Raw genomic sequence first — 15,509 nt, 5'->3', positions numbered from 1 at the left:
AGTGATTTTACCTAATTCATATTTCTCTGGTTATAAGAATGTCACTGTGTGAGCCTGGATCAAAAGCTTTAGTCAAGTCAAGATGGATAGAGGTGATAACCTTGACTGCCTCCCCCTTCTTCATGAGGCCCATTTCTCTGAAACAAAAGAAAGAAAAGAAATCATACTGGATTGACAATTTATTCTGGACAAATCCATGTAGGCTCCTGTGAATCACCTTATTATCTAGACATTTACAAACAGTTTTGCCATTTGTTCCAGTGTTTTCCCAGTCATCAAAGTTGGTCTGGCTGGTCAGTAATTCCCTAGGTCCAATCCTACCATTTCCTCCAGATATTTTTTCACCTCTTCTGGCCCTTCGAGACCTTTCCTCCTTTTCATGGCCATGCATGTCCTATGGCCAGAGTGCAGCCTGATGCACTACTGTGCTACCATCCACGCTTTGCAAGTTCCTGGGGCAGGCTTAGGATGCTTCTAGACTGGGTGAATTGTCCAGACACTGGTTTCTGGGCTATGGTACCCTGTCCCTTCTGCATGCAAGGACAGCCCCTTTGAGGAAAGCATCTGCAGAAAACTCTTTTGCCAGACATTGGCTCTACAGCATCACTGAAAAGTCTCTTGAGTTTGATGGCAGCAGACTTTATATGTATTGTATTCCAGACTGCACATCACAGGTACATAAATATGTGTGAGTCCATAGACAACAGCAGACCAATGCTTCCCTTCATTCTTTCTTGTAGGGGGCTTACAAGAAAGCTGGAGAGGGATTTTTTACAAGGTCATGTAGCAACAAAACTAGGTGCAATGTCTTTAAACTGAAAGAGCGTAGATTTAGATTAGCTATAAGGAAGAAATTCTTTAATGTGAGGGTGGTGAGACACTGGCACAGGGTTCCCAGAGCAGCTGTGGCTGCCCCCTCCCTGGAAGGGTTCCAGGCCAGGCTGGACGGGGCTTTGAGCAACCTGGTCTGGTGGAAGGTGTCCCTGCCCATGGCAGGGGGGTTGGGACTAGATGATTTTTAAGGTCCCTTCCAACCCAAACCATTGTATAATTCTGTGATCACTTTAATATTTCCTCCATTCCTCAGAGCACTCCCCAACCCTGCCTCTGAGTTAAGGTACTCAATCAGCTCAGATGCTGTAAATGGGCTAGCACATAAACATCAGCCTCTGCTTAAAATACAGAATGGGTGTAGCCCAAAAACTCCCTAAAATACTTGTTAATGGTCTGAAATTGCTCTGGCCAGTTTTTAACTGCTCCAGGTTATGTTTAAGCTGATCTTGCTGCTGAACAACATCCTGTCTCATTTAAATATTCTTTAACATGCTCTTTCCCTATTCCAACCTGTGCTTTCCTCCTCTTGTTATATTAATCATACTAAGCATCCAGTCTCAGACACTTATTGTAAGATTAAACAGTACAGCATCAAATATTTCATCCTTCTCCATACCACTGAGTATTAGCTGAAAGCTTGCTTTAATAATGAGTCTATATTCTTCATTCTTTTAACTTCTAATATACTTCCTAAATATTTTCACCTTCCCTTTTATGACCCAGGATAATCACAGCTCATTTTGCAACTCTACTTCTCTGTATTAATTTGTCTTTATGTTTTTCTCTAATACTCAGCTTTTCCTTGTTTCTGTGCTCCAGGAGCTTCTTTGTTATTCATGGCTGAGCTCCACGTGCAGCCGTATGGGCCCCTCTCAGAGAGCTTGCTATTCTGTCCAGCTCAGCAGCTCAGGGAGTTCACCCATCTGGCTCTGAAGCTGAAAGAAGCCACAGTCTCTTGCAGGAGCCCAGCTGTGCATCACGGGAGCTCCGGTGCTTCCCAGCCTCTCTGGGGTCCCCCAGCTACTTTTTTTTTCCCCATACATTGGGCAGACAGGGCTAAGCAGGGAGATTCGGACACTTCTCCTTACACTCAGACTGACTGACTTTTACTCAAGGCTTCCCACTGGCAAACATCTGCTCCTTGAGAAAGCATGCAAACACAGTGAGGAAATTAGCTCTCAGCTTGCTCTAGCTGTGCCTACCTTGGCAGCAAAGCACAGACCCAAACCCAGTGTCAAAACATTTTCCCAGTGCCTTTATGCACAAGCCTGGCCCAAAGCAAAGCACCAGTAGAGCTCTAGGGCTCTCTCAAGGTCGAAAGGCTGAACGTGTGCTGTGATTTAGCTGACAGATAAACACAGTGTGAATGCTTGCAGAGGCAGACAGATCAAATTCCAATCAGGAGTACCCATCCAAACCTGGATGTGTTAGTCCAACAGTGGGCACCTTTAGCCTCTGTAGAAGATACTTTCTTCATTTTGCTGCTACTCTCTTTTTCCGTCTGCCTCAGCATCATGCTGAGGGCTCATGATGAAGTGCTGATCTATGATAAATTGCTCCACAGGCCACATCTTCTGGAGCCAGGCTGACGTCTCCTGTGCTCTGCTGCAAATATTATCCTGGACTCCCCTACAGCAGTCTCTGATTTGAGATAAGAAGCAATTCTAATTTCTTCCCTCTGTCACCTCCAAATGTGTTTCTTGTTGGTTCTTGCCAGTGACTTTCAGCAGAACGGCATCCAGAAACACCAAGTCATTACCAGCAGAGAAGAAATCTTTCACATTCTTCTCCTGTCAATAACTAATTGCCATTTTTTTGTTTATTCCCCTCCCTGTGTCACTTGCTTCTGCTGTTTGCCCAAGGGATCTGCTGCGGCAAGAGCCTCCTAAGATGGTCAGCTGATCCTGAGTCCACTGACTGACTGTTTTGCTGGAGCAAATAGTTTGTCCCTCCTTGCTGCTGAGACAGTAGTGCTTCTATAACAAAGTCCTCAAATGCTCTCCATCAAGGACATTGACAGATATTCTTTGTTTGCTGATCATCATGTGCCCCAGCCTGGCATCATAAGGGGGCCTTGCCACCTTGCTGAGGATCCTCAGCCAGCTACCAGAAGTAAAGCCAAGGCCATGCACCTGGAGCAGTACATGCAAAAAGCAAGGCTGCTTTCCTGCAGTCAGTGACAAGAGACCCCAAAATATTATTCACTTGGGTCTCCTAGAAAGCACAGGCTACTTCACTCACATGCAGAGTAACTCCAGCATCAGTCTTTATGCAACAAGAGACAGGCTGAGCGAGTTTTAGCTGTGAGGATCAGGGCAGTGTCTGGAGTCTCCAGTGCTAACCTGGACAGCAGTACAAGTTGTCCTGTGTGGAGGTGGGAAGATGGAATACAGAAAGCTTCACTCCTCACCATGGTTATTTGGGATAAAGGCGAAGAGTGAGCTAAATTCAGATGACTCACTTTGACTGGAGGCAATAATGAAGATTTTAAAGAGCTGTGATAACAGAGTGCAGACAGCTTACTCCAAGATTTAGGTCAAAGCAGTCCAGTCAGCCTCTTTGGCTAAGACTATACTTGGGGAAGAAGGAGCTCCTGGGTCCTGATTGCACTTTGGCCATATGATACCACTGTGGCAGGAGAAGATTTGGCTGTGCCCTATCTGTGTGTGGGTCTGGGCTTCCCAACAACGGCAAACCCAAGCAGTCAGGCAGGGAGGAGCCATGGTAAGACCCAGTTGGTCCCTCAATGAGGGGGACCAAAACCATGGGGTGACCAGCATGCCCATCTTGGAGCTAGGATGGCAGGGTACAGCATAAAGGGCTCCTGCTCTGTGGTGCCTGCTCAGCAAAAGAGGCTGCTGGTTTGTATGAGGGCTTTTTACCATTCCTGTCTATTACACTGGGAAACAGACAGCATTTCTGCTGTGGAACGCTTAGCAAGAATTAAAGATCTCAACCACAAAAAAAAAAAAAATTTTGGTGAACATTGTTATAGCAGACATTAGTCCTTGATTTTGTTCTCAGAAGGCCTGCTGTGAAAGCCTAGTCCCTGTCCCCATCCCTCAGCTCTAGAAACAGTGCTGGTAAAAGCACAGCAAATGGACGAATCAAGCCACAGCTAAAGAGAAGCAACCACCCCAGAGCGGAAGAATCAGGCCTGCCGTATGGGGAAAGCTGGGCTGCTGCTGTGAGACTCGAGAGTCTTTGCACATCCAGAAACTTAATGGAGAAAAGCAATCCTCACAAGTTGAGGAACACTAACACCTTTCTGCCACAGGCTGAGACACCTGCATGGGAAAAAGTTGGAGACTCTCTTTTTAGGGCAAAGTGACTTTTCAGGCCAGGAGGCCAGGCCCTTTGTGGAGCCAAAATCAGAAGCAGAAGGGTTCATCTGAGCCTCTGCTCAGATCCCATTTATTGTTTAGAAATGGGAAGGCAGGTTCCATGAAAAACCACAGGTAAAGCAGGAGTATCAAGGCCTTCCTTCTTTCAGTGCCACATAAAAAGATTAATTGTAACTAGACATTTAACAAAATTAGCTTTAAGAAGCACACGCCAGAATGCTGAGATAGAGACATATATCCAGCTCTGCAAGACCTGATGAAATTCAACCTGGAGTGCTTAAGGGAGCAGCTAAAGCAGTCTCTGAATCATTAGCAATTATCTATGAAAACTAGAAGACAGGAGAGGTCCTGAAGGATAAGAATAGGGTAAAAATGCCTCCCGGAAACCCAAAATAAAACCTGTCTTGAAGGATAAGTTAAAGGACTGTGGGTCAGTCAACCTAACGCTGAACTCTGAGAGCTGGAACAAAGTATTAAGTCATCCATATATATATACAGGATAAGAAGAGAAGGAACAGTGAATATAGGCTTGTCATGGTAAGATCTTGTCAAACAAAATTTATTTCCTTCCTTGGCAGGGTAATGGGTCTAAAGGATTAGAGGGAAGGAGTAGATGTGATTTACCTTTAATTTTGTAAGGCTTTTGTCATACTCTCTGTGGTGTTTTCAGAAACAAGCTAAGAAAAGAAGGTCTAGATAGAATTATTATGAAGTGGATGAGTGACTGAAAATGAATTTTTAAGAGTTATAATCAGTGATTTCCTGACCACTTGGGAGAACATCTCTAGCTGGTTCCAACAAGGGACTGTCCTGGGTCCAGTTCTATTCAATATTTTCATTACTAAGTTGCATAGTGGATTGCAAAATACACAGAATATTTGTAGATGACGTAGTTCAGAGACAGAGGATTCTGTTAGGATCATGACTCAAAGTTATCTTGATGAACTGGAGACATAGTCTGAAAACAAGAAGGTGAAATGTGATAAAGACAAATGCAGAGGGACACAAACAGAAAGAAAAAAGCATATAAACATGTAGAAATTAGGGATTTTCTGGCTAAAGTGATACTGCTGGAGGGGCGGGGGAATTACAGAAATCTTTTTCACATTCATTAAGAGGTGTGTACCATATGTAAGACATACTAGATAACAACCCCAGTCTGTCAGTATTAGTGAAAACAGCTAGACTGCTCAATCTCACTTTGAAGAAAGCACATCAGGAATGATAAAACAACATCTGTGATGGCATGATGAGACGAAGAGGACACTCTCAAGGCCTCTGCCAGTTCTCACTTCTGTGATTCACAAACAGTTCCCCAGTTCCAGAAAGGAAGGTTCAGTCTGGTTTTAAATTCAGTCTCACCTCTCACAAATTTACTGCATGTCATGTTCAACCACACTGTGACTGCTTCATTCACTGCAATAGATGTGACTGTTTTGTACAGCAGACAAGTCTTTTGAGTGTGAGTAAAAGCTGATGGAGAGATATAAATAAAAATTACTATGATTTACACATATATATATGTAAACTTTTAAATAAAATCATTGCAAGATATTCCTATCTTAAAATCTGGGCTTTCTTTTAAATGTAAATGTTTCAGCTATGACAGTAATCTGCAGACAAGGGAGCTGCTAAGTGAAGGAGGGTTCTCAGTGCTATTTTGTCCTTTGTAAAATAATTTGTTGACATTTTGCTGTAAAATCATGCAACAAGACAGAATGGATCAGCTTAATGTGCTTAGGAAGTTAACTTGCCCCCATGACAGAAGCCATTAAAGAAAAAAGGTCTGCAAGGACTAACTCTTCTTAAAGGTGAGCCAGTAATATTTAAAAACTTGGCTGTACTGTTTGCATTAAAGAGGAAATGGCTTAGACAGCTGATGAATGTCAGAATGTTCAAAGATCCCCAATGCCTTCCGGGCAGTTTGGGCTTTTTTCATCTCTCTTACATCTTTAATGAGCAACTCTGGCTTATGGTACTCCCTGACATCCCATCTGAAGCAGAAGCAGGGATTTACTGTGATAAAATGGTAAAGACCCTACAGATGTCTCCTGACTTTACCTACTGTATTTTTGTGTAACACAGATTTCCTGATAATAAACATGCTGGGGTTAGGAGCATCAGTGGCTGATAGGCTTGGTAACAGAAGATGGGTGACAAAGGCAGCTATTCCATCTACAAAGAAATTAGGCAGCATCCAAGGCAGACAGCTTGGCAGGACCGTATCTCACCAGACAAAGATGCAGGAGGAAGAACTGTTCAGCCTACTGCTATGATAACCAAAAGCATCACAAAACATCCTGGAACAGAAGACACTGCACAGCAATGCCTGGGTGCTCCTGGAGCGGCCCTTGACCACAGGTCATCAGTCACCTGCATCATGGGTATGAGGCTGGCTGACGGCTTTATTCGTGGGTACTCAGCAAGTACCAGGTTTATCTGGCTGGAGATGGTTGCTCCTGCTACAGAAAATAGAAGGAACTTCCCATCCAAAAAACTTACAAATGCCTTCTCTTATTCTAGCAGTGTATGGCTACTTGCAAGCTTTACTACAAGAATTCCTGGGGTTTTCTCCTCCAAAGTCCTTGAAAGCTTCCTGATCACTGAGGGAAAATAGATGTGTTCAGCAGCAATGAGGACACACTGTAAAATAAACTCCCATATCATGTTTAGCCCCATAAACACTCCTCTTCTGAAAATCCCTTCTCTCCCACAGATAGATCAAGTGCCCTCCACTTTGGTGTCATCTTCCTGAGATTCACAGCTCCAGGCATCATCTCTTGAGCACCAGTGAACTCAAGGGTGCAAGATCAGCAGACAGGAGCAAAGAATCAGGCCCACCACATCAGTGTGTTCACACATCCATCACCCACAAATCTGGGGTGCACATAAAGGGTAGCAAAACCTCTCCTATCAAAAAGCACATTCAGTGATACTGGGAGGGACTCAGCACCAAGCTGAGCAGAGACCATCCCCATGGGAGTGCCACTGATCCAGGGCAAAGGCCCAGCCTGGGGCTTGTGCATCACTCATGCTTCAGAGACTCAGATTTATCTGGAGGAAGCAGAGCTCAGTTATAAATAGCACTGGGTAAGGCTGGCCCTACTTTCAGTTTGTTTTCTTCCTGCTGGGATTTGGATGTTCTGCTTTGTACAGGGTTTCACCAGGAATCAGCTTGCTTATTCCCCTCACAGCACCTCCCACTGTATTTATTAGGCTGATGTGTTAACAGCTGAGGAGCGAGGAATCAGACATTAGACTCTCACCTGTTTGTCCTGCCAGTGGCCGTGTTCCCATGTCAGACACAGCGTGCAGCTGAGTGATGGGTGCCAGAGGCCAGTAAAGCTCAGGGGTATTTAACCGATTGCAATTCACAGCTCTTGGTTTCAATTCTGACTGCGCTCATCGAGCAAGATTTCCAATTTACAGACAAAATATGAAGTTCCACACTCCGTGTGCAGGGAAAGCAGACACACAGGGCAGGCAGGCTTGCATCCAAATCCCCAAGCTGTCTGATGCTGCTAAATCAGAAACAGCATATGTAATGTGCCTGACAGAAGGTTCCTATCATCACAGCATCAAGTTTGCAGCAGGGACAAGAAGAGACAGCCCCAGGGCCTGCTGAGTGCTGAGGTCCTGCGTACCGCTCTGAGCTGTGGCAGCTCACCATGGCACCAAGGGTGGGAAAAGGGTGGGAGCCAGCCCTGGCTCCCACATCTTGCTATATGTCTGTGCGACCTTGCTTGTACCCTCCCTGCCCAGCTTGCCCCTAGCTCTGCCCTTATTGCTCTCATCTCTATTTCAACCTCTCCAGAGAAGCACTCTTGTTTCACAGGCTGCATCAGTGCCATTAAGATCCATCCGGTCCATACACATTCTACACCTATTTTGAAGTTCCAGCAATCAGCAGTCACATTTCATAGGCCAGAAAATAAATTAATTTTTTCCACTATGATCCAACATGTTTTCCTGATTCCTATTAAATATTTAGTTAAATTTTGTGACTGTTGTAAAGCAGTAGAACAGGATTCAAAGATCCAAGCAACCAAACAAATGCTTTACAACTTCTCTGCCCTTTTAAACCTCAGGCTAACATTTTCCAACATCCCAAGGCCTTCAGGGACTCTTAAATTTTATAAGTGAAGTTTTCTCCACAAACTAGCACCAGTCCAACTAAAAAGCAAAGAAAATTACTTATACTTTGCTTGCAGATACCAGAAAATTATTTATATAAACAACCTGAAAACACACAAGATGGTTTGGATCTGAAGTAAAACGAAGAGGAGGGACAAGAACAATACAGCACTAGAGGAAAATCTATTTAGCCAGCAGCATTGAGAGCAGAAGGCAGAAAGTAAGTTCAGCATCTGTATAGAGGTAAAAGCAGCATCAAAGCAGAAAAAGCTCCTTTTCAGACAAATGTTACATGATCTGCAAGGAATGCTTTGCAAGAGAATTTCTAACCCACAAGAATCCATACCCAAGGCACAATTTAAAAATAACCAGCTACAGAAACTAAATCTCCAGAAGGTACAGTCTGATACCATTCCAAAATGTACAACACCGAAGTTAAAAGATCAGGTATTATGTTAATTATTGTCAAAGATATTTATGAAGAAGCATCAGGACACTTACCTTGCCTAACCCTAAAGTGGCTTTAGAAGTGTCCAAAACATTCTGAAGAAAGTACAAACATGCTGCAAAAGATTTTATCCAGCATTTCCACCACAGCAGTGTTTTGCTCTTTCTGCCACCCCCACCATGCCTAAACAAGACCAAAGCTTCTGGCTGAATTTCTGTGGCTCAGCAGAGCCTTTTCAAAAAACGGTGAAACTTCACTCTGTGGATGACAGGATCTCCTCCAGCAGAGCTGTGACTCTGCAGTAAGCTCTCCCAGCAACTAAGGACAACTAGAAAGCTGCTGATCTTGACCCTCTTTTCTACAGTAAGCATATGGCAACCCTTCTCAAGCACAGCCTTTCCTGCCCACACTTCCCTCCAAGAGAGGACAAGGGAGCAAACACACAACAGATATTTGTAGGCCTCTAAATGTCTGTCCTGGTTTCGGTTGGGATAGAGTTCATTTTTCTTCTTAGCAGCTAGAATAGTGCTGTGTTTTGGATTCAGTATGGGATTGGGTATGAGAAGAATGCTGGTAACACACTGATGTTTCCAGCTGTTGCTGAGAGATCAAGGGCTCTCCAGCTGCCCATGTCCTGCCCGTGTGCAGGTCACAAGAAGCTGGGAGGGAGCACGGCCAGAGCACTGGACCCAAAGTGGCCAGTGAAACATTCTATATCATGTAATGTAATGCTCAGTATATAGAGGAGGGGTGGCTGGGAAGGAGAGTGTTCCTTCCCACTTCCAGGATTGCGGTTTCGGGATCTTGGGTTTTTTGGGATCGTTGGCTGGGAATAGGCTGGGTATCATCAGCAAGTGGTGAGCAATAGCATTGTGCATTACCCGCTTGTACTTTCTATTATCGTTATTGTTTAATTTTATTTCAATTATTAAACTGTTTTTATCTCAACCTATGAGTCTCCCTTTACCCTCCAATTCTCCCCCATCCCCTGGGCGGGAGAGGGTGAGCAAGTGGCTGCGGGGTGTTTGGCTGCCAGCTGGGTTTAAACTATGACAATGCCTCACAGTTCTACAGTGAGGAGTGCAGTGTCAGGTACTCAAAAGACTGATGCAACTGCTGCTGCAACAGCCTGTTATTGGATGCAGAATTCACTGTAGGAAACAGGTCTGCAGTGAAGGATTGCTCCAACAAGTGAGTCTCTGACAGATTGAGGTATCTGGACAACAAATGCACCCTTGCTGGGCCATGGATGTTCTTGGCTCTCCTCTGTACTTCTGCGCCTGCACAGAATGACTGAAGTGACCTCTCTGGTGAGGGGTACTGAGGCCTGCTTCTGAGACATCAGAGGTTAATTAGACTTTTTGACCTGTTTGCACTGGGCCAAGTATGCAAGACAGGAGCGGTAGCACGAAAAAAGTAGTAGAAAGCTGAGGCTGGAGAGGAAAGTCCTCTGTGCAGACATTGCACTGACACAGTATGAGAGATGCGGTTTGCTTGCACTACTCTCAAGGTTTTGTGCCAAATGATCCTCACCATCAGGTGTCTGCTCTATTCCTTCAGGTTACATTCTCCCATTTTCCTGCTTGCACACTGATGCTTCTCATCCCTTTCTCAGGTACAGTCTCCTTGGTTTCAGGTCTCTGCTGCTCTCCTTTCTTCTCCAGATTTCTGTTTCTTCTCTGGACTTATCCCCTAACAGTATCATCATAGAGTTGAATTTGTTTTTTTCACTGAACTACCTGCAGCAAACACCTATTTTTTGCTCCTTAGCAGTGAAGGCAACAGGAAGGATGTTGAGCCTGTTCTGAGACAGCTGATCTTTATTCTGACCTTGATAACAACCTTCTGTCTTTTCCTTTTCTTTTATTTCCTTTGCATCAAACTCTTCGTTTGCCTGAAGCCAAAGGAACAAAATATTATGTGAAGCAGTAACATCTCAGAGGCAATAAAAGCTGCAAAATCTGTTTGTCTGAGTGCAGATGACAGATTTAGGAGTCTGCCCATCATCAGAAATGAAACAATGTGCTGGTGTGACAGGGAATTATGAATAAAATGCTTTTTCTTCTCCTAAGTACAGCGAATACAATCAGCTTCCTGGAAAGGCCTTTTTTTTTTTTTTTTTGGTTTGTGGAGCTGTGCCCAGCAGCATGGAGTGGGGTGGAGAACAGCAGGTCATCCTGACTTTAAAGTGATTCTGTAACTGAACTCATTCACTTTCATCAGCAAAACAAGACCTCAGTGAGTCTGGGATGGCTTCATGAACTGCTAAGGTTCACTGTAGACTTATTTAAGGACTTAGATTAGAACACAGAAAGTAGAGATGGAGAAGGATCACACAATTATGGGGCAAACTACAGTGAGCAAGTCTCAGGTATATTTTATCTGGTTTACATTTGAGATGGGACTGCCACAAGTTCTGCTGGGAAACTATTCTGCAAGCTGATACTCCCCCTAGTTTCCTTTGGCAGTTTGCAGACTATTACTGTCCTGCCTTGTCGTTTTTGTCCTAACCACGAGTGTCACATTTAACCTGAATGGCATTTGGTGAAGAATTAGCAGGCAGTGGCCAGCCCTTTCTCCTTTCATGCATGAATAGAAAGCAGAAAATAATTCTTTCAGGATGCCATCTGAAGCTCCATAGTATCAGCTCCTCAGGGAGGCCAGATCAGCTTCAGTAAATTAACAATGAACCAAGTTGTTTTTCTAAGCAGTGATCTCTCCATAGCACAGCCAAATCACACTGTGCACATGGGCAAGCTTGTCACAGCTGAGATTTGCTCTAAGCACAGCCAAAAGAAATGTTCCCTTTGCAGATCTTAGGGTCAACACTCTGCAATGGGAATTTAGTCAGTAATTCTGATGGTGAGCAAGTTAAAAAAAAATATTTCTAAGTCTCTGCAGCAGTATTGGCTCTGTACCAGTCCCAGCAGCCAGCAGAAATAACGTCCTTTTGGTTTGATGTGAAAGCAAACTACAGGCACACAGTGGAAACAAATCTGTTGAATAAGATATGTTTTAGAAGGGAGATTGAACAGCAGAAACAAATGTTGACACAGCAGATAGTTTCAGTTATCAATCCCTGTTTCTGAACTGCTCCAGCTTCTAAACGCTTCGAACTTAAAATATTTAGTATAACCCAGTGATGAAAGGTAAGAAAAAAAGCAGAGTTCTCAGCTGTAAACAAACCCTAATCATCATCTTTTTTAAAAAGAAGGGAGAAAGTAAGAACAAAGCTCAAAGGCTGGCAAAGGGAGAGGCTCTAGCTGAGAGTCCTTCCCCAGAGAAGACTGCTCTCGTGGGCTCTGGGTGCCAAAGCATAGTCCAGTTGTCCCACTTTGTCCACCCTCATTAACATTCAGAGCCAAGACCTGGGACTGAGACACTGGCTCAAACAGATACCCTGTCCAGAGACTTGCTTTCTAGGAGTACTCAGTGATGGAGATGATGGGAGTGTGAGGATTTTGCTGACTGTTTGAAGCATTATTTTGATTACAGTGGGGTTTAGCTTAATCCCACATAGGCTTTTGCCCAGCAGAACATGACAGGTTTCTCACAATTTCCCAGAATCTGACTCCTTTTAAGCTGGTGCTCACCATGAAAGGCAGATGCCTGAATTCACTGACCTGGGAGACCATTTCTGATTCTATGTTCCTGTTAGACCTAAGGTTTCAGTGGTGTATTAGCCTCATTGCACTGCACGCATATTCATTCACATGTCTATGTATGTGTATATTCCTTTCTGGTTTTGGATCTTAATCAATTGGTACTAAGGAATTAGAAATGTGTAATTTAAAACAAGCCAGAATTTTCCATTATTTACAGTGCAGTAGCACTTAATACATGGAAGACAACTGCCATATCTATAACAAGACATTCTATGCTTTTTAAAAATATAGGGAACAGTATCAGGCAGACAAACTCATTCTTAGGTAACAGAATTAGAAAATTTATATTATTTTATTTTACTCTTAATAATGGGCTATGTTACATCAGCTTTGTTTTATGCAAACTTACTGAAATATTACTAAGTCACTGAAGATGAAATGGCACAAGAAAAGAGCTGTCAGCCTGCTTTACTTATTTCCCATTTTGCTTCCATTGTGAAAGGGCTGTATTGTTTCAAAAGGAAGGAGCCAGGCAATCCAGAGAACAAAGGCTCCTAATTGCTCAGGAGAACTTTGTTCCTTTTCTAATTAGTCTTCAAAGTCATGGGCTTGCAGTCTCTACAAAAATGAGGACTGCACCGGGTGGTCTAGACAAAGACCAGGCTTCAGACTAGTTGGGGTGTTGGTGGGGCAGAATAGAGCATCTTTGAACTAAATATGAGAAACAAGGCATCGCTTTCTAGAATAATTTAATGCTGAATGAGGAATAACAATCCAATGTCTCAGCCTAACAGATAGTCCTTCCTGTCCCTTTTTGCCTACAGCTCAGGTCTTTCCAACAGAGGTACAAGATCTTGTCCTGATTGCTGTACAATCACCTTATTACTACCCTTGCTCACTAGTTTTGCAGAAAGACAAAAACTGTAAAGTTCACTAAAAATATTGGTACTTTATTGCAGAAGAAAACTAAGAATAATGATTCTCAGCACTCAACCTTTGGAAATAAAACAAACAAGCAGGAACTAGAGTCTACGCATACCTACACCTATCCATATTCATGAGATAGTTTCTCTCATTTCAGAACTAACTCTTTAGAGTGCTTAATGATTTTTTTCACCTCTCTGTCACATTGCTGCCAAGTGGTACACATAAACCTACCTCTAAAAAACCCTTATGGACTGCTTCTACTTCTAAAGATACCTGCTTCTGATCTATAGGGATGAGGCCACTAATAACACACCTTAAACATACTCTGTCCTTCCCAATATCATCTGAGGCATGAATGATCTGGGATTCTGGCATCTATAGTGTTCAGCAACAACTGCTGACGTTTTGTTAGCATGCCACTGCAAGGCCATGAAAAGTTGCGCATATGACTTACTATTTTGTCGGGCATTTTTACTGGAAGCCTAAATGACAATGGGAAAATCTTGGAGTCCTCTGCGTATGTGCCTGACATGTGGTATTATGATAACACCCCATGGCTGGGGTACCACGATAACCTGTAAGAAGAGCTAAAAATGTTTGCTACAGGAAAAGCTCTGGACAGACAAGCAGCAAATATAAAATTCAGGTCTTCTCTAAAATGTTACATTTGCATAACCTCTCTGTTTATAGCAAGCACCAGTCTTGCTCTTGGCATATTCCACATTCATCTGCAACCCCATCATGATCTGTTGATTTCTTAGACTTTTATTGGAAGATGCAATAACAAGGAGCCATAGCTGGCAGACAATTCATGCATGGCATGTGCCAAAGTACAAGAAACATTGACAGTGTGCCTAGATGTATGACTGTATTAGGCAGCCTGAATGAGGTGACAGCAATAGTTAATGGCAGCAACACCTGTATCTCAGGCTAGCAAACCAAATACACATCCCTGCACCTCAGCAGGCTCATACAGACCATGTTGAAATCTGTGCTGCCACACTTTTACTGCTGTAAATGAGATCAGAAGCGCATATGCCTTCCAGTGCTCCAATTAACACAGATTACATGGTTACATGGTAGACATAGCTATAAAGTTAGCTGGATGTAGCAATATATGCATCCCAGTCCTTCACAGTATCATCCATCTGGTGACTCTTTGTGATAGATGCCACAGTGGCATTACTTTAAGAGCATTACCTGTACATCACAATTCTTAATTCACTAGCATACTTCAAGGTCAACTACAAGGTAGTGTCTAGAATCCCAGTGGCAATCAATTCCACACGCAGCTGCCACTGGGTTTATTGCACCCAACTGAGCTCTCTTTTAGTGCTCATATACACATTTTACACACTGCTCATCACTTGCTGCCCTGTGATTTTGTATTTGGAACATAAATATCATTGCATGCTGGTATATACAGAGGGTATCCGCTTCTCCCCAAACAAAAGTCATTTATTAAAATGAAAACTAAGGATAAATAATTGTTTATAGAAAACTTTTGCTCACATGTTTAGCTTCTTTTGAGGACCAAGGATTCATACAGTTGCTTTGCCTTTCTGTATGTTTCAAAATTAGCTTGAAATACAACTCAATAATCAATTGCTAACACATCTATTAAACCAACACCTTTTCCCATATGGCATTTTTCCTGCTATGCCCAAACTCAACCCAGTTAAAAGCCCAGTTAGAGCAAAGGAGAAGCACCCTTACCTGCCACACTGGCTCTGTGTGCTTTCCTGACTTAGCACTACTTTTGTAGCTGGGCTGGGAGGTTGCCTTCTTCAGGTTGTAGATGGCCACATTGCCATCATAGAAGCCCACTGCCACGAGGTAGGGATGATCATTATGGAAGTCCAGGCACATTATGCCGCTCTCACTGCTAAAGACATATTCTGGGAAGGAGGGGTTCTTCATGGTGTAGAGAAGAAGCATGCCGTGACCCTGCTTCATGAAGTCATCTAAACAAGGAGAAGCTTTGCTGTTAAATCAGTTTCCGAGACCCTCTAATATAGAGACATACAATCTGACAGCACTCACTTATGCCTAAAACCCACTTGATTACAAAGTCATGTTGGAAGGACATAAGTCACAGGACCAAATGCTCACGTTGGCATGCCTACATCTGAACAACTTTCCCTCCATGTCATCCCCTGGACATAGGGAAAATGTGTTTATGAAGAAAAACTACTGTTTTGGCAAGTTTTTTCTAGG

General features: G+C 43.3%; 1 protein-coding gene across 4 annotated transcripts in view; it reads right to left on the bottom strand.

Annotated features, from left to right (window-relative positions):
- DNAI1 (dynein axonemal intermediate chain 1) overlaps positions 1-15,509 on the bottom strand; it is a 166,696-nt gene that overhangs the window by 69,135 nt on the left and 82,052 nt on the right. For all 4 annotated transcript variants that reach the window (XM_042804823.1, XM_042804826.1, XM_042804825.1 and 1 more), the window contains exon 13: positions 15,009-15,256. In XM_042804823.1, coding sequence (XP_042660757.1) covers positions 15,009-15,256 — 248 coding nt within the window. The remainder of the gene's footprint in view (positions 1-15,008; positions 15,257-15,509) is intronic.

This window comes from Tyto alba, unplaced genomic scaffold (genome assembly GCF_018691265.1).
Source record: "Tyto alba isolate M040663 unplaced genomic scaffold, T.alba_DEE_v4.0 Super-Scaffold_42, whole genome shotgun sequence".
Taxonomy (NCBI): Eukaryota; Metazoa; Chordata; class Aves; order Strigiformes; family Tytonidae; genus Tyto; species Tyto alba.
This window is presented reverse-complemented; position numbering and strand designations above follow the sequence as displayed.